This window comes from Pristis pectinata, chromosome 9, assembly GCF_009764475.1.
Source record: "Pristis pectinata isolate sPriPec2 chromosome 9, sPriPec2.1.pri, whole genome shotgun sequence".
In the NCBI taxonomy this organism is placed as follows: Eukaryota; Metazoa; Chordata; class Chondrichthyes; order Rhinopristiformes; family Pristidae; genus Pristis; species Pristis pectinata.
Window position 1 is genome coordinate 68,558,031 of NC_067413.1, and position 25,333 is coordinate 68,583,363.

At 37.0% G+C, this 25,333-nt stretch overlaps 1 protein-coding gene across 1 annotated transcript in view; it reads left to right on the forward strand.

Annotated features, from left to right (window-relative positions):
- LOC127574002 (putative Polycomb group protein ASXL3) overlaps positions 1 to 25,333 on the forward strand; it is a 178,021-nt gene that overhangs the window by 20,377 nt on the left and 132,311 nt on the right. Inside the window, exon 2 of the mRNA XM_052022595.1 lies at positions 6,155 to 6,237. Coding sequence (XP_051878555.1) covers positions 6,155 to 6,237 — 83 coding nt within the window. The remainder of the gene's footprint in view (positions 1 to 6,154; positions 6,238 to 25,333) is intronic.

Here is a 25,333-nt window from a genome sequence, read left to right on the forward strand (position 1 = left end):
TCTTGTGTGGTAGCTTATAAAAGATATATTTTGAAAATCCAAATCTACCATGTCTACTGGTTCTCCCTCATCTACTCTGCTGACTACAATCTCAAATTTAGCAGATTTATCAAACATGATTTTGCTTTCATAAATCCATTTTGACTCTCCCCAATCCTATGATTTACTTTTAAAGTACCCTGCTATTATTTCCTTAATGATACATTCTATCATTTTTCCCAGATGCTGTTGTGAGGCTAACTGGTCTGTAATTCCCCATTTTTCTCACTTTAGTCTTTCTTAAATAATGAGTTTACATTTGCTATATTCCAGTGTATGGGAAACCTGGAACATTTGGAAGATGAAATAGTGCTTGCACTGGTTTTCCATTTCCATTTCTTTTAACATCCTATGATACAGATGATCTGGTCCTGGGAATTTACAGCCTTTCAGTCCTGTTAATTTCTCTAACACTTTTTTTGTCCACTAATGCTGTTTTCTTTCAGATCCTCAATCACTCTAGAGCTGTAGTTCTTCACAAGGTTCAAAAAGGTTTGTTGTGTATTCTTCTGTGAAGGCAGAGACAAAGTATTTATTAATTTCTCTGCCGTTTCCTTGTTCTCCAATACAATTTTATTTTCTCAGTCTGTAAGGGATCCAGTTTTGCTAATTGTTTTCATTTTACTTGTGTTTTTACATGTACAAGGTGATTGAGTTTCTACAGCCCGGAGGTAAAGAATGCATAAGATTTGCAGCTCCCTGTGGAAAGAAATTTCTTTTCGCCTCTATTTTACGTGGATTACTTCTGGTCCTAACACATGCCACGTAGTTCTAGACTCCAGCTGAAGCGATCAGCCTCTAGGCATCTCCCCACCATCCCTCTCAGAATCTTGCGTGTCTCATGAGATCACCTACTCATTCTCCTAAACCAGTGACAAATCTTATTTGCTTTCCCCTTATGATGCCTCAGCAAAGTCCTGCACAACCTTTTGTACTACAATCCCCTTACAATAAAAGATAACGTATCATTCTTCTTCCAAATGGTTATCCCTTCATTTTTTACCTTTTGTGCCTCATGATACAACATCCCAAGATCCTTCTACACACATTTACAAGTTTCTCATCATTTTAAAAATAGTTTGTGCTCTTATCTATCAAAGCTAACAACCACACATTTCCATCTTAAGATCTATCTGCTGCATTCCTGCTCATTCACCTAATCTATACATATCCTTTTGCAGACTCTCCATCCTCTTTCCCACGCAGCTTTGGCATATTAGAGAACTTGGGTACATAACTCTTTGACTTTCCTTCTAGAAGTAACTGCAGCAAAAATACATTAAGCCCCATAGCATAACCAAAAATACTCTTGAACACAGCATGGGACACAAAGGGAACAATTATGTTTTAAACCATTCTCTCGGGGCTTCTTATATGGTGCTGTCAAGTCCTGGAGAAGCAAAGTTGATGTAGATCTTAAGTACTGGCTGGGAGTTTTCTTTGGAACACCCTGCTAGATAATCCTTATGGATGAGTACTATTTGGGATTTATTTGTGACATTCTAATTGTTAATAATCTCCAGTAATTGTGATCCCTCACCAGAGTTCATTGTGAATGAACCTTACAAATTATATGACCCAAGCAAAAATCTAGCTTTCTACCCATTGTTAAGTTCATCATCTTTTACTTTTCAATGTCAAGTGCAATAGAATTCACAAGAAATATCAATTAAATCCTTATCTATTTTGTGTCATTTGTATTAATGAAATGCTCTAATTCCCACCACCTCAGTAATTTTACAATACATGTTACTGTTGGACAATGAAGATATCACTTGCTCTCAGATGTCTTGCTTTCAGTAAGTGTCAGTCACGAGTGTGATGATGTTGAACATACACTGCTTTGCAATCCCCATAAACCACTAACAATTTCTCAAAAAATGTCACAAAGCTTTTTTGTTCTTCCATTAGGTTCTGTCTGAAAGGAGAATTAGAAGATTCCAATCCCTAACCCCTATGGCAGAGAAGTATCTTGTACCTCCAGCCTTGTTTGCTGATTTCACATGCTCTTTATAATTTGTGTATTGATGCACCATTCACCATTTCTTCTTCTAGGAAGTACGTATATACTGCTAGGAAAGTGTATACTGCTAAACCAGCCCAATGGTGCAGCTAGTACAGCTGCTGCCTCATAGCTACAGTGACCTGGGTTCAATCCTCTAGTACTGTCTGGTTGGAGTATCCACATTCTCCGCATGACCCCATGGGTTTCCTCTGGGTCTTCCGGTTTCTTGCCATATCCCAAAAATGTGCAAGATGCTAAATTAATTGACCACTGTAAATTGCCCTGAGTGTGTAGATGAGTGGAATAATCTGGGACAAATTGATGGGAATGTAAAGAGAATAAAATAGGATTACCAGAGGATTATGCAAATAGTGCTTGATGAACAGCATAGATTCTGTGGACTGAAGGACCTCTTTCTGTGCTGTATGACTATGATCTGCTTTGGTTCTTGCAACAGGTGAGATGTTTGGTGTTCTTGTATGTTCTTAAAAGTAATAAAAGGGGAAGAAAAAATGAAAGATTACATTAGATTACAATAACTTGAAACAAATTTAAATTTAGTTTGCATATTTTCTGTCAATTTTGTTGACAATCTGGAGATTGATTGAGGATAGAGAGATTTCAAGTCAACGTGACAATAAACTGCGCCTTCCCAATACCTTTCTGGATGCTTCCCTTATCTCCATGGTGTCCTGCTGCTTTTCTGACATCTATTCTGACTACAGTTTTCTCTCACTAAACACAATGAAGAGCAAAATTATTGAAGTTGCTTCCTACTACCGAGCATTTAATATAATACTCTCTTGATACTGCTTCCATCTCGAGTCCTTTCCTTCACAGATGCTGCTAAACCTGCTGTTATTTTAGCAGATTGTCTGTTGCTCCAGATTCCAGCATCTGCAGTCTCTTGCGTCTCCTCTGCTTCCATCTCCAGCATATTACATCCTTAACTCCGATCACGCACCAGTGAAAACCTCATTATATCCATATTACCTCCACACAATTTTTGAAATACTTTTGACCAATCTACCATGAACATAAGCTGACTTAAAATCCTGCTGACCACATTTAAAGTACTGTTTGCTCCTCAGCTCAGTCTTTGCATTGGCTTTCAGCCCTATTTTAGCTTAAATTTAACGCTATTATGCTTAAAGCCCTCCATGATTTTGTTCCTTCCCATCTGTAAATTTTTTTTCAGTGCGCTGTCCATCTTTATAACTCTGCCTTATTGAACATTACTCCCTCATTATAAGCATATGGCAGAAAAGGGATACAGAGTGATGCCAATGGAGTTAGATGAGGAATGGTTGGAGCAGTAATGATTGGAGTGTGTACCACCATGGATTAGTGAGGCAAATTACCTATTTCTATTCTGTAATATGTACTTGTGTATAATTACAAGTTTTGCCACTCTCCTCAATTTGGTAAGACTTGACTCCTTAACCAAGCTTTCTGTCACAACCTTACCTCCCACCAAATCTATCTCTTAATGCTTTTGTTTTCCAATCAAGTGATGTATTTTGCACCTCATTTCCTTGCTCAGTGAACCACATAAATTCAAGCTGTTGCAACCTTAAGATATCCCATAGCATTTGATAATCAATGAAGTACTTTTGAAGTAAACTGAAGGAAGAGTAGCAGTTTACACACAGAAAATAATTACAAATTGCAATGGGTTCAGAGCAGACAACCTTTAACTTCGATACCTCTTTTCTTTAAACTTGTTACAGTGAATTCTGTGGATGGGAAGAGGTTAACTCACTTTTCGTAATTTTTTTGAAGGCATCAGATTTATTTCTATGCCTGTAAAGTGATAGTATGTGAACAGGTGGGTACACTTGTCCTGCTACTTCTGCTAAGGCCACTGAAGAACTTTATGATACTTATCTGCAAATTCAGGCAAGCTAATGGATTTCATAAACCTGATCTGCTTTTAATAGGAGAGTGGTGGTATTTTTGTAAAGAGGAAAATCCTCCTTTGTTACACCCCAGCAGCAAGGCCTTTATCAACTCCTCTGAAATGAGGAATTCACAAAGACTTCTACCACAAAATGTTACTACACTCTATCCTTAGAAAATTGTCACCTCTCGTGGTATTGGTAGCCTTTATGAGGTGCTGTCTTATCCTATTTTACTCAATTCCCACATTGTACTACTTTCAGAAAGATTATCAAGAGACCATTCCAAACAGAGGTAAACCATTGTCCCACAGGAAGTCACACTTGACCACATAGTTTTTATGCATATACATCCCTCAGCAAATAGTTACAGAATTTTAGATCATGAAAACCTGAATGTTTGTTTCCTTTCAAAAATCCTTCTGGGAACTTAAGTAAGAGAGTCAGATTGGATTGGTTTATTGTCACATGTACCGAGATACAGTTTTGCTTTGTGTGCCATCCAGTCAGATCATGCTGTACGTAATTGCAGCGAGGTAGATAAAAGAAAGACAGAATGTAGAATATATTGTTGCAGTTACATAGGAAGTACAATGCAGGTAGACAAATAAAGTGCAAGGGCCATGACCAGGTAGATTGAGAGATCAATGGATTATGGTGTAATGTATAGAATGTTCATTGTATGGAAAAAGTGCCCTTGATTTAAACAACAATATCCAGCTATTGGATTGGCTTATGCCTACATATATTTCAATGATATAATTGGAACCTTACCAACCACATGTCCATCACTTGGCTTCCAGTTTTAACTGTTGAGTAATGATCCAGAAGAAATTAATGTTTTAATTAGCATTATGTTACATGCTGTTGTGCCAATAAGATAAATTGTTTTAATTTCATTGCTTTATTTTACTTTTTTGGATCCTTTTCAAGGTCCTAATGCAATATTAAATTAATATTTATTTTGGAATTTTCAAGAAAGCAAGACATATTTGGCTGCTTCGACCACTGCTCTCTAACAGTTGCCGTGCAATTGCTTATTCAGCCTTTTCCTGTTATACATTTGTTTATTTATTTACTAAATGTCAAAGCAAATGTTTTTATTGGTTTTCTTTGTCTCTTGGCATTTGGTTTAAAGAATCATGTCTAATTAGGGCAGATGGAAGATACATTCCCAGGTTTACTAATAATAAAAGCATCTGGTCCAGATTAAAGTATTTTATACTCCGGTGTCTGAGAAACCCCCAGCTTTTCCAAACTGACACAATTTGAATTGAAACTTAAGTATTCAGGAATTGCATCACTTTTTGAACAAGATTTTTCTGCTACATCAACCATGTGTCTATATGCAATGAAGCATGAAATCTGCATGCCAGTGTACAAATCACACTCCTAAATGAAAACTGAATTTACTTGAGTTCTGATGCACGAGTAGCAGCAACATGAATTCAGTCTGCATATCCCAAAATTACTTTTGTTTGTGCAAGAAAGTTTGAATAGCTAAATGCTAAAGTCTTGGTCATTGCATTTCATCAGTAGGCAGAATATTTGAACTTTGAGCTTCAAACAGAATTTATTCAAGTAACATTATAAGTGCATTGCAAACAATAAAGCAGACAATTTGGACAGAGGGATAAGCTGACTTTTGCTTCTAATATGTGTAAGCATGAGGCCAGGAGTATTTAAAATATTATCTAATTTTTTGTCCTTTTAGTATATAGTGTGAATGAATATGTTTCTATTATAAAATAAACACTTTCAATGGGCTGTAAAGTAAAATATAAGCAGGTTTGTGCCTGGGCTATACTATGTGGTAAGTCATGGACAAAGAATCTGTCACAAACATATATGCAGTAAACATCACCATTTAGAATCTCTGTCTCAGACTCACTCCGCTGGAGTGGGGTTGGAGACACTACTGCTAAGAATTTGGACTATTTATGCCTCATTTTATGCATAAATAATGCACAAAAAGCATAATTTGCCTGCTTCAACACCCATTTGTTTACCTTACGAGCAAGGGTTAAAGCCTTTATTAGAGATGCTGTGGTTAATGGTGTTCTTAATAGATTGTTACTTTGGCTGACTTAGTTAATTTCAGTTTATGAAAATTCAGATACTTTTTATCAATATAAATTTAAGAAATTAGGACAGCGCAAACTCTGTCCTTTCTTGCTCTCATGTTGTTCATGTGCATATTTATTTCTCCCAGGTTCTGGAAAAACATCCAAATACACCAATGACACCAAAGCAGATCTTACAAGTCATTCAGAAGGAGGGACTAAAAGAAATGAGGTCAGTGGACAGCAATACAACATAAATTTAGACATCTGGCAACCTTTAAGTATGGATTTTATCATTCCAGTTCATTGGAACTTTGTGGAATTTGCAGTCCAGGATTTGAAATCTATATTTTTGCAATTCTGCTGATTCAGACCCTAAATTAAGATTAATTTGATTATTGTGTCCCCACTACCCTATTTGTGTTAATATTCTGCCTCTGCAATTTTGCAAAATGATCACAAGCAATCAGAACCCTGCTGGAATGTATTTTGCTTTGGAAGGATAGTTACATTGCCTTTTGGAAACTAAGTGGATCAAAACAACAAGTGTTCAGGGTATCAGGCAAAATTCTAAACAAAGCATTTGTTGGAAATGGACATGCAATGGACCTTTCTACATTCTGACACTCAGTTTATCGCTAATATATAATACAAACATCTTTTGTTATTGCAGTCTGAGTCAAGCAAGGTTTTCGTAGTAAAAATCAAATTGGACCTGCTACTCTTGATTTTATCCGATAATTACTAATGCTCAAAAATTATATTTTTTTTCTTCATTATTTTCATTTCTTACACCCTACCTTGCTAGCAGTGATAAATTATGAGATAATGTAGCACAAAATATTCTTTCACCAAAGGTAATTCCAATACCAATGTTGAATTCATTTCTGATATATGTTAGACTGATTTCCTTACGATCAAACACAAAAATAATCATAAATCACAAGATCACAAGACAAGGGAGCAGAAGCAGGCCATTCGGCCCATCGAGTCTACTCCAAGGAAAAGGGAAAAAGAAATGGGGTGGGAAAAAAAAACTATTCTAATCCCATTTTCCAGCCTTACCCCCATATCCCTTGATACCCTGACTATTTAGATATCTGTCTATCTCCTCCTTGAAATTATTGGTTAAAACTCAAATAATATTTGAAGATCATTTCATGACATAATCAAAATAATATCATGGATGAAGAGCTATTGCTATAGAGTTGAAAGTTTAAGGCATTTTTTCACTGGAGTTGAGAATATTAATAATTTCTTCAAGATTATTTAAAAAATCAGATAAATAGCAGTAGATTACATCCACTATCAGTTGAAACAGCAACAAAAGGTTATAAACTTTTGATGATCACAAAAAAAACCAAAAAGTGGAAAGTACAAAAGTTTTCTTCACACAGAAGTTAGAATTTGTAATTCTCTTCCACATCCCATTGCAGGAGCAGAATTCATGAACTCATTTGAAATAAAATTAGATACTTGACAGAATAAAGGTTTGCAGAATAACCTCAAAGCATCCCAAAATATTTTATAGCCAATAAAGTGAAATCGCTGTTTTAACATTATAAAGGAGCAACCATTATTGTACAAAGCAATCTCCCACAAAAAAAACAATTAGATATGGATCATCTAATCTGCTTTAGTGATGTAGGTTGAAAGATAAATATTGACAAGCACATGATAACTCATCGATTCATCTCTTAAAATAGTGCCATAAGATCATTTATGCCCACCTCAATTTAACAAAGCAGACAGTTGGGAAAATATTGTCATTTTCAGAATGGCAGGCTACAGGTACAGGGGTGCTAAAGAGATCAGGACTGAACCTCCACTAATCGCAATCTATGTTAATGACATAGATGAAAGCACGCGATCTATTGTAGTCAAATTTGCCAATGATGCAAAGATAAGTGGGAAAGTATGTTATGAGCAGGACCCACCATGTCTGCAATGAAGAGAGGTAGATTAAGTGAGTGGCTAAAAAATTGGGAAATCGAGTATAATTCAGGGAAATGTCAGGTTATCCACATTAGCAGGAAGAATAGAACATCGGAATATTATTTAAATCAAGATAGATCACAGAATGCTGTTGTACTAAAGGATTTATTCATTTTCTTATATGAAACATGGAAAGTTAACATGCAGGTAATTAGAAAGGCAAATGGAATATGAGCTTGAATTGCAGGGGGAAATAGAATATAGAAGTAGAGAAGTCTTGGTACAAGTGTATAAGGCATTGGTGATACCACATATGAAATAATGCATACAGTTTTACTGTCCTCATTGGAGGCAGCACGGAAAAGGTTCATTGGGTTGATTCCTGGGATGAAGCCTTTGAGGAAAGGTTGAATCTATCCTTATTCAGGTTTAGAAGAATGACATGTGTCCTTATTGAAACTTGCAAGATTTTGAGGGGGCTTAACAGGGTTGATGGTGAAAGGATGTACCCTTCACGGGAGAATCTAGAACAGGGAGCATAATTGCAAAGTAAGTTGTTGCCTACTTAAGATGGAAAAGAGCGGTAATGTTTGTTTTGTCTTGAGTCATGAATCTTTGAAATTCTCTACCTCAAAGCTGTGGGGACAATCATTGAATATATTCAACGTAAGTTTAACAGTTATTTGGAGTGAAAGGGAGCCAAAGGGTCCCAAAAAGGAAAGTGAAGCCCAGGCCAAGATCAGATCAGCCAAAATCGTATTGAATGGCACAGCAGGCTTGAGGGGCCTTGTAGACAATTGCTGCTCTTATTTCTTATATAACAACTCATGGGAAAGACAGTGTCACACTCCCTCTGTATTCCATTAAATGTTAAGCTAGATTTTGTGCTCAAGTTTCTGGAGTGGGGAGTGAACCCACAAATTTCTGACCTTGAGCTAAGAAGCTTCCAATGAACACAGTAAAAGGGGACTATTGAAGAATATGGAAAGTGATTGGGAATAAAGTGGATGTGGCATGGACAGCATCTGGCAGAAATTTGATTTTGTTTTGAAGCCAGCTGTTATGTACTCATTTTTAAAAAATAATCCAATTATGATAGGATTTGAAAATGTTTACTTGGTCAACAAGACAAAAGGGAGTAAAAAAAAAATTCGTCAGAGGTATCAGAGAAAATATTGAAGAGAAGAGGCGATCAGATAAGAAGATGCAGAGATCTGCTCATTTTGTCTGCTATGATCCACGCCATCTCAGACAGAGGGAACAGGCAGACAACATCATTCCAGACATATTCTACTGTATATAAACAAAACTGATTTAGGGATTATTTTTTATGATTTCCTCTTATGGAAAAGAATTGGTTTCGATTGGATGTTTTTCATCACTATTATTTTTGTATATACAATTTCTGTTCAATATATTTTGTTAATAATTTTAAGGAAATCTGACATGGAACAATACTCAGATTTCTACAGGAGACAAAAATGTATGTCAAAGTTAGAAATTCAAAAACAATAAGCAGGTTGCAGGTAGGTAAGATAAATTGTGTGACTAGGCCATGTAAAGGTGAGATTACTTAATTGCAGCAATTGTAAGGTTCTGCACATGAGGTTATTAAACTCTCTGCATGCCTATATCATCCTGGGTTATCTTTTAAAGCAAATTTAACATGTTTAAAGATGCTCATAAAGTAGGTGGTTGCTTTTAAAGAAAATGAAAAGAATTTTAGGTACTTCTACAAAACCATTAACAAAAGAGTGAAAATTTAAGCTACATGACACCATTAGCTGTATTGTGCTCAGCACTGATCCCCTCACACAGTCAAGGATATTGTTTTCAAAGGAAGCCATATCGAATAAAACTTCCCTGAGATTATAAGGATAGGCTCCAAGATTTAAGGTTACTACTTTGAAATAATGCAATCCAAGAAGGAATTTGATTGAATTTTTTAAGATTATGAAGTGGATGAATATTCATGGTCTCAGTGGATTATTTGAAATCCATGTAGATGGTCAGTAAGGTCACGGTTATAAAATTTGCAGGCAAAGACCCGCAGTTGTTGTCAGGATTTATGTACTTACAGAGTCACTGTTTTCTAAAACAAATTGATTAGAGGTGATATGGAATTGCTACAGTTTTTAAAAAGAACATAACAATTTTACCAGAGAATAGAACAGGTCAGAGGCAATGAGCCACTCGCACTCAGTGCTCACTTCCAAAAAAAAAATGAATTAACCTCAAATGATCTGGAAAGTGGATCTTGCAAAGAAAAGCCAACCACGTCACTCAAACTGAGGCCTAGCAACTAAATGAGATGTTAAAGATAATTTTAAAATAAAAGAAAATATTTATTCTTAAGATATTTGTAAACCTAGAAATTAATTGAAAACATACAGATAAAGCCAAACAAAATAGCCATTTTCTTGCACTAATCTTTTTAGTCAAGGCCAACAACAACATTCAAATGAATGAGGTTGTGATATTTATGTAAAACAGAGAACCCAGATGCAATGTGAATGCAGCGCTCAGTTCAGGGCATTTGTCTTTCACTGCTGGAGTCAGGTAAGGAATTAGGGTAGAATTTCCTGTTTTTTTTTTCCCCCCCTCTGAATGAGCCATAATTTTATGTGTGTCATTTAAGATACTGCATACAAAGGGCTCGGTCTATTGTTTATTTTTGGCAAGAAAGTTGTTTTATCAAATTTGATCACAGTGTGTAATAAATTTAAGATCAGTATTATCTGGAACCTTGCCTTAATTCATAAAAATATTTTTGCTCTGTTGTACCTGAGTCTACTTTAGAGATGATCGAGGCAAACCATTTGAAATGTTAATAAATGGAAAAAAAACTGCAGATGCTAAACATCTGAAATAAAAACAGAAAATGCTGGAAACACTTACCAGGACAGGCAGCAATTGTGGAAAGAGACAGAGAAACATTTTAGGTCAAACTTAAATACTTAAACCTGAAGTATTAATTTTGTTTCTCTTTCCGCAGTTGCTACCTAACCTGCTGAGAGTTTCCAGTATCTTTTTTGTTTTTAATTCAAATATTAGGTTGTGTGCATGACCAGTAACTCTTTTTGAGTTTAGTCGACATTAATTTAAATGTTTTTTTTTGGATATTTTATTGGTATGCATTGTTCAAATGAGTCATCATGGAACTATGGAAAACTGAATCAGCTCAGTTAGCTGCACAATTAACTTTTCAGGCAGAAAAGACAAATATTTATTTATGAAAATCAGTATAAGATTGATTTACAATCTCCAGGCTAAACATTCATTATAGTATTTCTATTGAAGGAGATGCTATAGCCCTAGTTTACTGTAAGTTGTATAGCATTTAGTTTCTACTATTTGCTTGTTTATATATTCAATGGACTTATTGAAACTAGATGCTTACGCAAGGTTTTCTTGTGTTATGCTGTCTCTTTTAGAGATCCTGTGGAAACACAAAATCAATAAGGTATCTGAAGGAACTAAAGAAAGGCTTTCACTATTTTCACTCACTACTATCACAAAACGTCTATCTAGATGCACTAGGATAGATACTTTTGAGGCCTTTGGGGAATAATCAACTGATGTATCTCAAAATGAAAGACAAATCTCAAAATTTGTTACATTAGTGGTGAGTGATGAGATGGGTTTGATGGTCCAGTATTTTTTCTTGAGGTCCCTTTCATGGTTTAATATCCAGATTATGGGCAAGCATAATATATAATATTAAGCTGTTCACTTACTAAAAGTATGTAAACATTATCCAACACATCTTCCTAATAGTTGATTTGAATTCTGGAATTCAGTGTTTCTGCTTCTGGGTTAATAGTTTTGCATAATTACATAAACTTTACAGCATTGAAGGAGGGCATTCATGCTTTAAGTTCCCACTGGCTCTATCTGAGAGCAATCCAGCTGGTCCCATTCCCTTGCTCTCTCCCCATGGTCCAGATTCTTGTATTTTAGTATTTAGCTAGAACTCTTTTGAATTCTACAACTGAATAACCCATCTCTACTTATCCCAGGTAGTGCATTCCAGATCCTAACCACTTGTGTAGAAAATGTTTCTCCTCATATTACTTACGGTTCTTTTGACAGTCACATTCATTCTTTCTTCCCTGGTTTTTGACCCTTGCACCAATGAGACAGTCTAAATTTATCTTTTCTATCTGTACCCTTCATAATTTTAAATACCTCAGCTAAGTTTGCTTGCAATCCCCTCTATTCCAGGGAGAACCCACCCATCTTTTTATGAATCTAACTACAGTCCCTCATCCTTGGAGTCATTTTCATACATCTTTCTTAAAGTGAGGTGCCCAGAAATAACATAATACTCAAGTTGTGGTCAGTCCAGTGTTTGATAAAGGTTCAGCATCACATCTTTACTCTCAAGCTTTTATTTACAAAATGCAAGAACCTTCATGCTTTTTTAATCAATTTATCAATCTCTTCTGCCACTTTCACTGAATTATGCTCCCAGATCTCTGTTCTCACACATATTTTAGAAATATGCCCTCAAGTATCTATTACCTCTTCTCATTCTTCCTACCAAAATACAATATATAGGTTATCTCAGTATTAAATTCTATCTGCCACCAGCAGCCTATTCCCTCAGCCTGCCTTTATCTCCTAGGAGATAATCTATTTCTATACTCCTCACAGTTCCATACACCCCAAGTTTTATATCATCTGCAGATTTAAAAATAATACCCATGCAGCCAAGTTCTTCTCATTAGTATATCTTAAGGAAAGTAGTGATCCTAGTACTGATCCCCAGGGAACTCCTTAGTACACTTCCTTCCTGTCCAAAAAACAATTGATGCTGAAAACCCCTTTTAATCAATTCATGCTGCTTCAGGCCCTTTTATTCCATGGCCTTCAACTGATCAACTGACCAGTCCAAAATCTATATGTACTCCATCAGCTGTTATTTCCCTCATCAACCCTCTCTGTTACTTCATCAAAAAATTCTATCCAGTTATTTAGGCATGAGTTGCTTTTAACAGAACTATGCCAGCTTTGAATCAGGGAGCATCACCTATTAGGATCTCACAAGAAATCTGGATCAGCACCATAGAACCCACTCCTGAATTTCCAATATGCTAATTATTGAGCTTGGCTTCCTACCAGAAATTTGAAGTCAGAAAATTACCCCTTTATAAGCCAATATTTTTGGCTATCAACTAAAATATATAGTCACAATGAATTCCAAAGTAACAAAAATTCCATGAGAAGATTTACCCATACAGGTCCTGACCTGCTTACAAACAGCCAACTTGTGTACAGCCTGTACATATGAGCGAGTGTTTGGGAGACTGGCAGGATGGATTTCCAGCTACTGTGGGCTGCAGGCATCTTCTGCCATGTGGCAACTCAGCTCACAGCCGCATTTCCAACAGCCAGGTTACGAACAGTTCAAGGAATGGAACCCTGCCATAACCTGGGGAGGACCTGGGTATTAAAACATTAATTACTAATTTAGTACAATGTCAGGATTGCAAGCCGTCCCCCAGTAAAGAACAGGTTCCATTTTTAGAGATGTCCATGCATCGATTTTCTCCTTAAGTCAGAAAATACACACAAATCACTCTGTATGGTAACCAGACCTCCATAAGTATTGTAATGAAAGACAGCAAAAGCAAGAAAGACTGCTTGGAAAGAACAATTACTAAAGGTGGAGAGAGAAAGGAAACTAGTTCTGCCATTCATAGGAATGGACATGTATGTACATTAAACTTTTGAATTTAATAATATTATGAAAGCTCATTCATATGTAGGGATGTCCATACGTTGGACATTCTTAACCTGGGGATGATCTATACTGTAATCTAGTGTGTTAGTCTTTATTATTAATTGTTTTTTTTCTTTTAAACTTCAACTACAACAATTGGAATTTTGATGTCACTATTCAACACTGATTGTTTTAAAACTACTTATTATTAAAACAGTAAAAAAAAGTATTAATTGAGCGAAATATTCAGTAATTATCAACCAATGTTTGTAAAGCATAATGCATTAAGTTTGTACACATGAGTGTACACCAAAACATGGTAGAAACCAACGGTTCTGATCACCACAGCTCTACAAATTTACACAGTATATTAATGACATTATAAACAATGAAATCACCACCTATAAAATGCTGGGAATATCCTCTTATTAAATCCAGCTACTGAACTTTACTAAAAAGATTTGAGAGCAGAATGAATTAGAAAATTAAGGGAGAGTTTTTATAAAGAAATATTACATTTGACAATGTATTTCCAAAGAATGAACTGCCATTCTTATTCCCTCCCTTCCTTGAAGACGTAATTCCTGAGCACCATTCTGATGAATTAGATCATTCATTTGCAAGCATGAGATGTTGCTGTTAAAGCTGTCATTGTCAAAATTGATTCTTTGACTGGAACAAGTACAAATGCTTATGCTGTTGAGTAACCCTTGGGTGCAGGAGCTCTATCTTATTCTGTGAAGCTCTCCACGTTCCTCCAGTTGTAACCAACTTTCATAAAGTAGTATCTACGACTATGCTTTTTTGGTTTATTACTATGCCAGGTGATGACCAACAACTGTCAGAATAATATGCATAACATTATAGCCATAAGAAAATACTTTAATGCTCAATTTATAAGAAATAGGAAAATTTAATGTTTTGGTTGTGTAGTTATCTTACTCTCTACATTACTTTTTTTGTTTGTTTTTTTTTCCTGCTTTAATACATTGGACCTTATTCAACATATGGTGGCGTTTTAGAAGGTGAGCATTCATGATATTGTTTTTCTTTCTAAAAATCTTGTTTATTTGGATGTACTGTACTGTTTTTATAAATGGACAAGTACTTTTATATTTTTCTTGACTCAGGTGGCCCACCATGATTAAATATAATTCATTTGCTGTTTTTCTTAGGGCAACCAATAATGAAGTATGTAAGCATTCTCGCCTCTCTCATTAAAAGAACTAGCTAAGACTGGTAACTCTGATAGTTGATCACTTAAGCATTGATTTTTATACATTGGTGCCAATTTATGACGTAATTTAATATACTAATGTTATATACCAACTTATTGGTATCAATTTCAAGGGTGTTAATTTGGTGTTTGCCCAAATAAAAACAAGGAAATTAATTGTATTATAATATTTTTTAAAATTCCATTCATATCTGTGCAAATTTTGAAGTATCACCTCAATTTAAATAAATATCTTTATTGGTTTTTCAAAATTTTTGGTGAATTATTTTGTTTCAATAGTACCCCTTTTTGAAATTAAATAATTGAAAGTTATCAATATATTTAACAGCAAACTATATTTTCTTGTAAAGTGTCATCTAATTATAGATTATTTCCTCTGATTTTCACTAACTTGGATTTTTAAGATTTCTCTTGGCTTAACTGAACATTGTTAAATATAAGTTTAAAACTTACCAAGAGCTGACAAAAATAACTGTGTCCCATTACTCCAATAATCAATCTACATCTTCTGACCTTTCTGTGATTTTTTTAAATCAAATTCCTGAATTAATAACTAAGAATGCCTAAGTGTAAACATTTAATTCACCCTTAATCTAGAGTTCAGTTTTCACAGTCTATCTCAGATCCACCCACACTCCCGTTGAGCCTTTTATCTGCATTATTCTTGAAATTTAGAAACTCCTGTGTTGCCCAGACCTAGCAGAAACAGCACAAATGGTTTGGCTTCAACGTGGAAGGATTAATTCCAACTTGGGGAATTATTGAAGTGAATAGCCCATCATGTATTCTGAAAGAGCTGCCCACTTAGTCCGATTTTTCACATCACTTCTCCCTAAATATTTATCTATCTTCCTTTTAAAAGCTATTATGGATTCTGCTTCCACCTATGTTTCCAGCTGGGTATTCCGTGACTTGATAAAACTACATAAACAAAATCCCCTAACTTCTTCCTTCCTTTATTTGCTGCTTATATTAGATTTGTGCTCTCTAATTACCAATCCACTGACAGCAAAATTAGTTTTGTGCCATTTAGAAATAAATGGGCAGATTATTATCTAGATAGGGAGAAAATTGAAAATTCGTAAGTGCAAAGGGACTTGGGGGTCCTCGTGCAGGATACCCTAAAGGTTAACCTCCAGGTTGGGTCAGCAGTAAAGAAAGCGAATGCTATGTTGGCATTCATTTTAAGAGGAATAGCGTATAAAAGTAAGGATGTGTTGATGAGGCTCTATGGGGCACTGGTGAGACCTCATTTGGAGTACTGTGTGCAGCTTTGGGCCCCTTATCTTAGAAAGGATGTACTGATGTTGGAGCGGGTTCAGAGAAGATTTATGAGGAAGATTCCTGGAATGAAAGGGCTGACATACGAGGAGCGTTTGTCGGTTCTTGGACTGTATTCATTGGAGTACAGAAGAATGAGTGGGGACCTCATAGAAACATTTTGAATGTTGAAAGGACTGGACAGAGTAGATCTGGCTAAGTTGTTTCCCATGGTGGGTGAGTCCAGGACAAGAGGGCACAGTCGTAGAATTAGAGGGTACCCATTTAGAACAGAGAGGTGGAGAAATTTCTTTAGCCAGAGGGTCATGGATTTATGGAATTTGTTGCCACATACAGCTGTGGAGGCCCGATCATTGGGGGTGTTTAAGGCGGAGATTGATAGGTATCTAATTAGTCAGGATATCAAGGGATATGGAGAAAAGGCCAGGAATTGGGGATAGATGGGAGAATAGTTTAGCTCATGGTGAAGTGGTGGAGCAGACTCGATGGACCGAATGACCTACTTCTGCTCCTTTGTCTTGTGATCTTGTGACCTTATGAAAACCTCTCAAAATTTTGATTATCTCCACCAGTTCCTCTGTTGACTTTTACTATTTGGTGAAAAGTCCTCCACTTACTCGAATTTGTTATCATGGCTGAAGCTTCTTAGCCCTGGTATAAATATATTCTACACCATCTTCAAAGCCGTGGCAGTCCTTTCAGAATAAAGTTGAAATCTAATATTCCAGGTTCTTTTCTTTTATTAAAACAAAGCTTATTACCCTTCTTCTACTTTAAAGATTTCTATACCTGAACTCTTAAACCTCTCAACTTCTATACTTTTGAAGTGACAAGTAAAGGAAACAGAGAAAAATCCAAAAGTGATTGTGAATGAGTTATGTGATATTACACTGGAGGAAAGGAAAATTTAAGACAAGGTAGCTAGACTAAAGCTCGTACTAAAGTCCAATTAGATACGTACTAGAGTCCTGAGTGAGATGAGGTAAATTACAAAGGGCTAGGATTTAAATTTCATGTCTCAATGTCTCTATTGAGTGAGGATGTATATCAAAGGAACGGAAGAATGACCAATTTAGCACATTTTTAAAAGGAAGGTTACTAATTATAGATAATTACAGGCCAATTAGCCAATGCCCAGTATCCTGGCAGCAGTCAGTATTCCTTGATTTCGCAGCAGTTTGCTGTGCCAGGTGGATTAGAACCGCAACATCAAACAAGGATGGTGATTGTATAACAAGGTAGATTTACTGATTTAGTGAAATTATTGGAAAAGATTCTTATGGTTAGGATTTAGACACAAAAAGCATGGAGTTATTAGGGATAGTCAGCATGAATTTGTGCAGGGGAGGTCATCTTACGAACTTGATTTGGAGTTTTTTGAGATTAAGATGTCTACCTGGACTTTAGTAAAGCCTTCAACAAGGTTCCTCATGGTGGGTTGATCCAGAAGATTAAGGCACATGGGATCTACGGTGAGTTGGTAGATTGGATTCAAAATTGGCTTGGTCATCAAAGGCAGAGGGTAGAGGTGGAAGGGTGTTATTCTGATTGGAGGACTGTGACCAGTGGTGTTTTCCAATAATTTTCCTATCACCAATGTAAGGCTCACCGGCCTATAATTTTCTGATTTATCCCTATTGCCTGAAAGGGACAACATTGGCTATTCTCCATTCCTCTAGGACTATGCCTGTGGCTAAAGAAGATGCAATGATCTCCTCTCTTGCCTCTCTGTTTAACCTAGAACAGATCCCATCAGACTCTTAGGAATTATCCATCGTAATGGTCTTCAAAAGACCCAACACCACCTCCTTGATATCAACGTGCCCTAGAATTTCAGCATACCCCTTGATCTCATCTTCTATTTCCTCTGACTCCAGGCATAAATTCCTTCCTTTGTTCTTGAGTGGGCCTACCTTCTCCCTAGCTACATGTTTGTTTTTAATGTTATGTATAAAATGCCTTGGGATTCTCCTTAATCCTACATGAAATCCATTTCATGTCCAATTTTAGATCCTCTGATTCTCTGTTTAAATTCTTTCCTGCTTCTTTTATGTTTCTCAAGGGCCCTGTCCCATTTCAGCTTCCTAAACCTTAGATATGCTTCCTTTTTCTTTTTGACTAAATTTATAACACGTCTCAACATCCAAGGATCCCAAACCTTGGCATTCTTTTCTGCCTTCCTCACAGGAACATGTTCATCCTGAATTCTGACTAGCTGGCTTTAAACGACTCCCAAATGCTAGATGTGGACATAACCCAATAACAGCTGCTTTGAATCTACTCTCTCCAGCTCCAGCCTAATAATGTCGTAATGAGCCTTCCCCCAATTTAGTACTTTCCCCTGAGGTCCAGTCTTGTCCTTCTCTATATCTAACTGAAAACTTAGAGTTATCATCTCCCAACACTGCTCTCCCGCTGATACTCATTACTTGCCAGGCTCAAGGTCTAGTATGGACCCCTCCCTGGCTGAGCTATTGACATATGTCAAGAAACCCTTCTGGAAGCACCTAACTAATGCTGTATCTAAGCTTCTGGCAATAAGGGAATCCAGTCAATATTGGAAAATTAAAGTCACCCAGTACAACAACCCTGCTGCTTTTACATCTTTCTATAATCTGTCTACATATCTGTTCCTCCATCTCCCGTGGCCTATTGTGATGCCCACAGTATAACCACACCATAGTGATTGAATCTTTGTTATTCCTGAGCTCTGCTTGTATTCCTTCACGGGATAAGTCCTCCAGGATGTCCTCTCTAAGTGTAGCTATGTATTCTCCCTGATTATGAGAGCAATTCCCCACCTCTTTTATATTCCCCTCTATCATGTCAGAAACATCTAAAGCCTGGAACACTGAGCTGCCAGTCCTATCCTTCTTTCAACCAGGTCTCTCTGATGGCCACAACATCATAGTTCCATGCACTAATCCAGGCTCTCAGTTCAACAGCCTTACCTCTAATGCTCCTTGCATTAACATCAATGTTAGTAGATGAAATCAAAATAAAAGTTTTACAGTCAGTCCTTTAGAACAAAGGAAATTGCAAAGGAATATTAATAAAAATGGAATAATGGACTGAAATGTGGCAGGCAGATTTTAGTAAGTGTAAGTTGAAACATTTTACTTTAAAAACAATAATAATGGTAGTTATACTCTGAATGGAAGCAGTCTTAGTGGTGTGGAAGCATAGAGAGATTTTTAGGGATATATTCAAAAGATTTAGAGGCAATATCTTGGATTAATAAACCCAAAGATAACAGAAAATGAATTCCTAGTGTTCAGGACAAGATTATAGAATATAAAAACAAAGATGAGTTAAAACGGGGCCATTGAATGTGATGTAAATAAGGAATGTGCCATTCAGCCTCTGAATCAGTGTATGGAGTGTGCAGGGTGAGATTGGGGCTGGAATTGATTGGGTTAGCTACTGGGATCAGTTGATAGTGGGAATAATGAGCAGTGGCATTTTGTTACGATGAGGGTAGTCAAGAGTTGTAGTCATAGTCAGAGGGTGGGGTGAAGGCATTTTTGTCAGTTGTGATCATTCGTTGGGAATGGGGTGGTTGATTTGGGGTGATCATCAGACAGGTGGTAGCAGTGGAGCTGCAAACTGCAGTTATTAGGAACAGAAGCACTCGAATTGAGTGCTGCATTCAGTCTGGGGAGGGAGCAGTTGAGTTGGGATTGATTTAGGATCAAGTACTGTGCAAAGAGAAAGGATAATTATTTGGTTGTTGTTGTGAGAAAGGTTCTTTTGGTCTCTTAAAGATAAAGGTCTGGACACAGTCTTTAATTTAAAAATGATTTATTAACAAAGACAAACACAGGGACAGAATGAATGGGAACAGATGCACACTCACACACTCTCAAGCAGGAGATCACGAATGTGGAGGAAAATCGCTACAGAGGGTGAGGTGCGCGCGCGCGCGCGCGCGCACACACACACACACACACACACACACACACACACACACACACACACACACACACACAAAATAACTGGGTACAGATGATTAAGGAATAAAAAATACAATGTTTGGACACCCTGATTCTGGACAAACATTGGCTCTTTGGTCTCGGAAGTCCTTAACTAAATGCCCTGAAGTAGTGCACAGCTTACCTCAACATCCTCGGACACAGAAAGAGAAAGAAAAACCAAACATGCGGCACTTTTATACTGCTGGGGGGCTGGGTGGCCCAGCAAGGACAAAGGTGTTTTAAACGAGCCAATAGTAGATGTGCCCAGGAACAAAGGTGCTCGCACAGACCAATCCGAGTGGTCCAGCAAGACAAAGGTGTTTACCTAATGGGGCGGAGCCAGACCCCTGATTGACAGTGGTATAGCTTCCGACCTGATAGGCAATGCTATCTTCCGACCATGGGGGTCAGTAGTGTTGTCACTGTCATCTGACCCCTGGCCTTTCATACTACAGTTGTTAAGGGTCCTTTAAAGAAGAGTGATCATAATATGATAGATTTTATATCAAATTTAGTTCTCTTTGAAACCAGCATATTAAATTTGAAGAAATCAAACTATGAAGGCAGTTGACCAAAGTGGATTGGGAAACTATATTAAAAGGGTATGATTAAAAAGAAGCGATATCTAATATTTAAAGAAATAATCTATTGTTTATATGGCTTTAAAGTGAAAAGAAATCCAGAAGGTAAAGTGATCCAGCCATGACTAATAAAACAAAGATAACATTAGATCAAAGGAAAAGGTTATAATGTTGCCAACAAACATAGTAGGTCTTGAGGATTGCAATCAAAGTAGAATTAAAGAAAGAACCATCAAGAAATTGATCATTTGGTTTCTGCAATGTAGAGGAGACCACATTGTGAACATCAAATGCAATACACAAGATTGGAAGAAGTGCAAGTAAATTGCTGCTTCATCTGGAAGGACTTTGGACTGTGGATCCGTGGATGATGGGAAGGGAAGAGGTGTAAGGACTGGTGTTATATCTCTTGTGGCTGCATGAGAAGGTGCCATAAGATGGAGAGTGGTTGGTGGGGATGTAAGGGCAGACTAGGGAGGCACAATGGGAGCATGAAATGCAGAAGGGGGAGAGTGCGGGTTTATTTGGTGGTGGAATCTTGTTGAAGCTAGCAGAAATTGTGAAGGATGATTGGTTGAAAGCTCTGTCCAGGTGGAGAGGGGATGAGATAAGAGATGTTAGAAATTGATGAGATGCAGTTAAGGGCTCTGTCTACTATGGTAGTGTGGAAGCCACAGATCAGGAAGAAGGAAGACATTTCGGCGGCACCTGTTAGGAATGTCTCATCATCACAGCAAATGCTACGGAGATGGAGAAACTGAGAGAATGGAGTGAAATCTGTATGGGACGCAGGGTGAGAGGAAGTATTGTCAAGGTAGCTGTGGAATTTCATGGGCTTGTAATGGATGTTTATGGTCAGCAAATCCCTTGATTTGGAGATGGAGAAATCCTGAAAGGGAAGAGAAAGGCAAAGATGGAGCATCTGTTGAGGGCAGCAAAAGTAATGCAATTTCCAAGTTCCAAATGCATGCAGGAAGCAGCACTAATGCAGTCATCAATATTCCAGATAAAGATTTGAGGGAGTGGGCCCAAGTAAGATTGAAACAAAGACTTGCACATATCCCAAAATGAAATACAGGCATGGTTTAGGCCCATGCAAGTACATATTGAACATAGAACATTACAGCATAGGAACAAAGCCTTTGGCCCACAATGTCTATGCTGATCATGATGCCAATTTAAACAGCACATCTGCCTGCACATGGTCTATATTCCTCCATTCTCTGCCTGTTCATGTGTCTGTCTAAGTGCATCTTAAACATTACTCATCATAGCTATGTAGCCATATCTTTCATCTGGAGAAAGTGAAAAGAGTTGTAGGAAAAGTTGTTCAATGTTAGAATGTTCAGGCAAGCAAATAATTTTTTTTGATTTTCAAAGAGAGAAAAGAAGTTTTAAGTTTCAGAGAGGTATGGATAGGAAAAGGGAAATATCTCTGATAGGGTAAAACCAAAGTTCCAATTAGGATAAGTTGAGTATCAGGACATTCAGTCAGTCAGTTTATGGGGGCAGTTAGAAAAAGAACACAAAACTTTAAAATGAAGGCACTTGGAGGGTGAGCTCACAAATAAGGTAGTGTAAAAGTTAAAAAATGCAGAGCAGTAGGATGTCCAATTGGTCAAGTTGTACTAATGGAGAGAAAAAAACTGAGCCAATGTCACAGATGGATGACATACAGAACTTGAATTGAGTGTTTCATTCAGTATGAGGAAGGAGCAGTGGAGTCAGGATTGATTTTGGATCTAGTACTGTGTAAAGAGAAAGGGTAATTATTTGGTAGTTAAGAAGCCTTTAAAGAAGAGTGATCATAATATGATGGAATTTTAATATCAAATTTAGTTCCCTTTGAAACCAGCACATTAAATTTGAAGAAATCAAACTCTAAAGATGGTTGACCAAGGTGGATTGGGAAACTACATTAAAAAGTATGATAATAAAGGAGCAATATCTAATGTTTTAAATAATTAATTTATTGTTTATGTGCCTTTACAGCAGAACTGGCCAGTTCTGATACAGGCAGAGAGTGAGTTACCCAAAATCCCGCTTTGCACAGATTCCCGTTGTCATTTCCATCCCTCCCATACCTGTCTGCAACTTAAAACTAACTTGGTTTTTCTCCCTTTCATAGTTCTACAGAAGGATCTTCTACCTAAAGCATAAACTCTGTTTTTCTTTCCATCTGCTGAGTGTTTCTGTCATTCTATGTTTTTTATTACATATGTTATGTCTGCTTTCACTACAGACAACATGGAAAATCTCCCAGAAGTTAATCTAGACTGAATGAGAAGTTGTCAGAATTACCATAAGTGAATACACTTTTTTAGAGAAATAAATGGGGCTGAAAGGTGATAAATCTCCAGAAACAGATGATATGCTTCCTAATGTTTTGTAAGAAGTGGCTCTGAAGATAGTAACGGAGAGATTGTCATTTATCAGAGTTCATTAGGTTCCAAAACCGTTCCCACAAATTGCGGTATAGAAAACATAACTCCACTATTTAAGAAAGAAATGAGTGAGAAAATGGGCAAATTAGCCAGTCATTGGCTGTAAAGAAAATGTGGGGAATATGTGATTAAACAAGTGGATCAGGGCTTAAAAACAAAATATGAAAAAAAATTGGGCAGACTCAACATGGACTTATGAGGGGGAAATCATATGTGTCAAATTTGTTAGAGGTTTTTTAGGTTTTATCAGCAGAAAAGATACAGGGGAAACCAGTACATGCAGTGCATTTGCACTGGCCCTTGATAAGGTGCCCTACAATATGTTATTAGCTGAAGTTAGAGTACATGGAATTGTGAGTAATATACCTGCATGGACTGAGGATTGGTTAACAGATAAGTTCTCTGATTGTTTCTAGTGGAGGGCTGCAGGAATCAGTGCTGATGCCAGTGTTTTGAATGACTGGACCAAGTATGATATATCCAGTTTTGTTGATGATACAATGGATCCAGTATGGGTTGTAAGGAGGCAAATGAATCCAAATACAAGAATATTGATGTCTTACTGGAACTAAATGAGGCACTGGTGAGAATAAACCAGGAATATTGTTTAAAGGTCTTGTCTCCCTACCTAAAGAAGGATATACTTGCAATATAAGGAATGCACCAAAAATTCACTGGATAGATTCCTGGGATGGGCTTGTTTATCATATGAGAAGAGATAAAACGGACTGGGTTTATAATCTCTCACTAGACCACTTCTGGGATGAAAGGCTTGTCATGTCATGAGCATTTAGAAGAATGAGGGGTGATCTTATTAAAATGTGTAAGATCCTGAGAGAGCATGGCATGTAGATGTCAAGATGTTTTCACTAGTGGAACAATCTCAAATGATTAGGGAACAGTCTTTTCCAAAGTGCATAGGAAGTTCTTCATACAGAGAGTGATGATCCTGGAATTCTCTACCCTGGAGTATAATGGAGGCTAGATCATTTAAAGAGGAAGTAGGTATGTTTTTGAAAGATCATGGAATAGAGGGCTATGAGGAACTGGCACAGAGGAAGAGATGAGGCCAGCTGTGGAGCCTATCAGGCATGATCATATTAAATGGCAGGTCAGAGTTGAGGGAGGGGCTGAGTGGACAACTCCTACTCCTGTTTTCTTGCATCCTTATTCGATTGAGTTTCTAGGCAAGGTATTTTTCCATAAGGATCCACCTGAGTAGCAGAACAAGCAAAAAAGCTGAATGGCTTATCTTATTCCTTTGTTACAATGATGACTACAATCCAAAAGTATTTCTTTAGCTGTTCAACTCTTTGAGATTGGCTGAGAGAGACCAGAAATGCACCATTCAATTAATTCAGTAGGTTTGGAATTATTGCTTTTCTCTGTAATGATAACCATGAAACTGCTGATTGTCATAAAAAATTATATGGTTCATTAATGTCCTTCAGCAAGGAAATCTGCCTTATTTATGATCTGGCCTACGCCTGACCCAGACCCACCAATGTGATTGACTCTCAATGTGTCCTCAGTTCAGAGACAATTAAGTTGGACTGTAAATATCAGAATTTCCAGCAGTGTAAACATTCCATGAATGAATAAAAAGAAATAAGTAAAATCATAAAAATATTTGTGAATTGGCATTTTAGGTGGCAATGTTGAGTGAGAGTGTACTGCATGAAATGCACTGTATAGCAGAATTATTTTCCTTGCATTCAAAGTCAGAAAGAAGTAATTTAGCCTGCTGGTGCATACTGCTAACAAGTCACGTATGCAACAACAGGCTAAATGACTTCTGAGAGGGAAAAGAAGAAAGTGAAGAATGTGTTGTAGCAGTATCTCCCAACCCCCCCACTTCCAGGTCATTCTAATGCATTTTCTTTTATTTCATTGAATACTGATACTCTTGAACTTTCCCCTTCTTTGATCATTCTGGCATTTTAGAACATGGGTAGTTTCTTGAATTTTGCCATATGTATTGAGGTTTGTCTTCAGTCTATAGTACAACACATATTTTAAGTTAGATTGTGATTTCATTTGGATTTTGTTTTATTAAGTGTCAGATGGTTAATTTTCACAAATGCTTAAGACTAAAATTTGCTTTTCATGTCTGCTATTGTGATGTAAATACTGGTCAAGGTTGGAGGAATT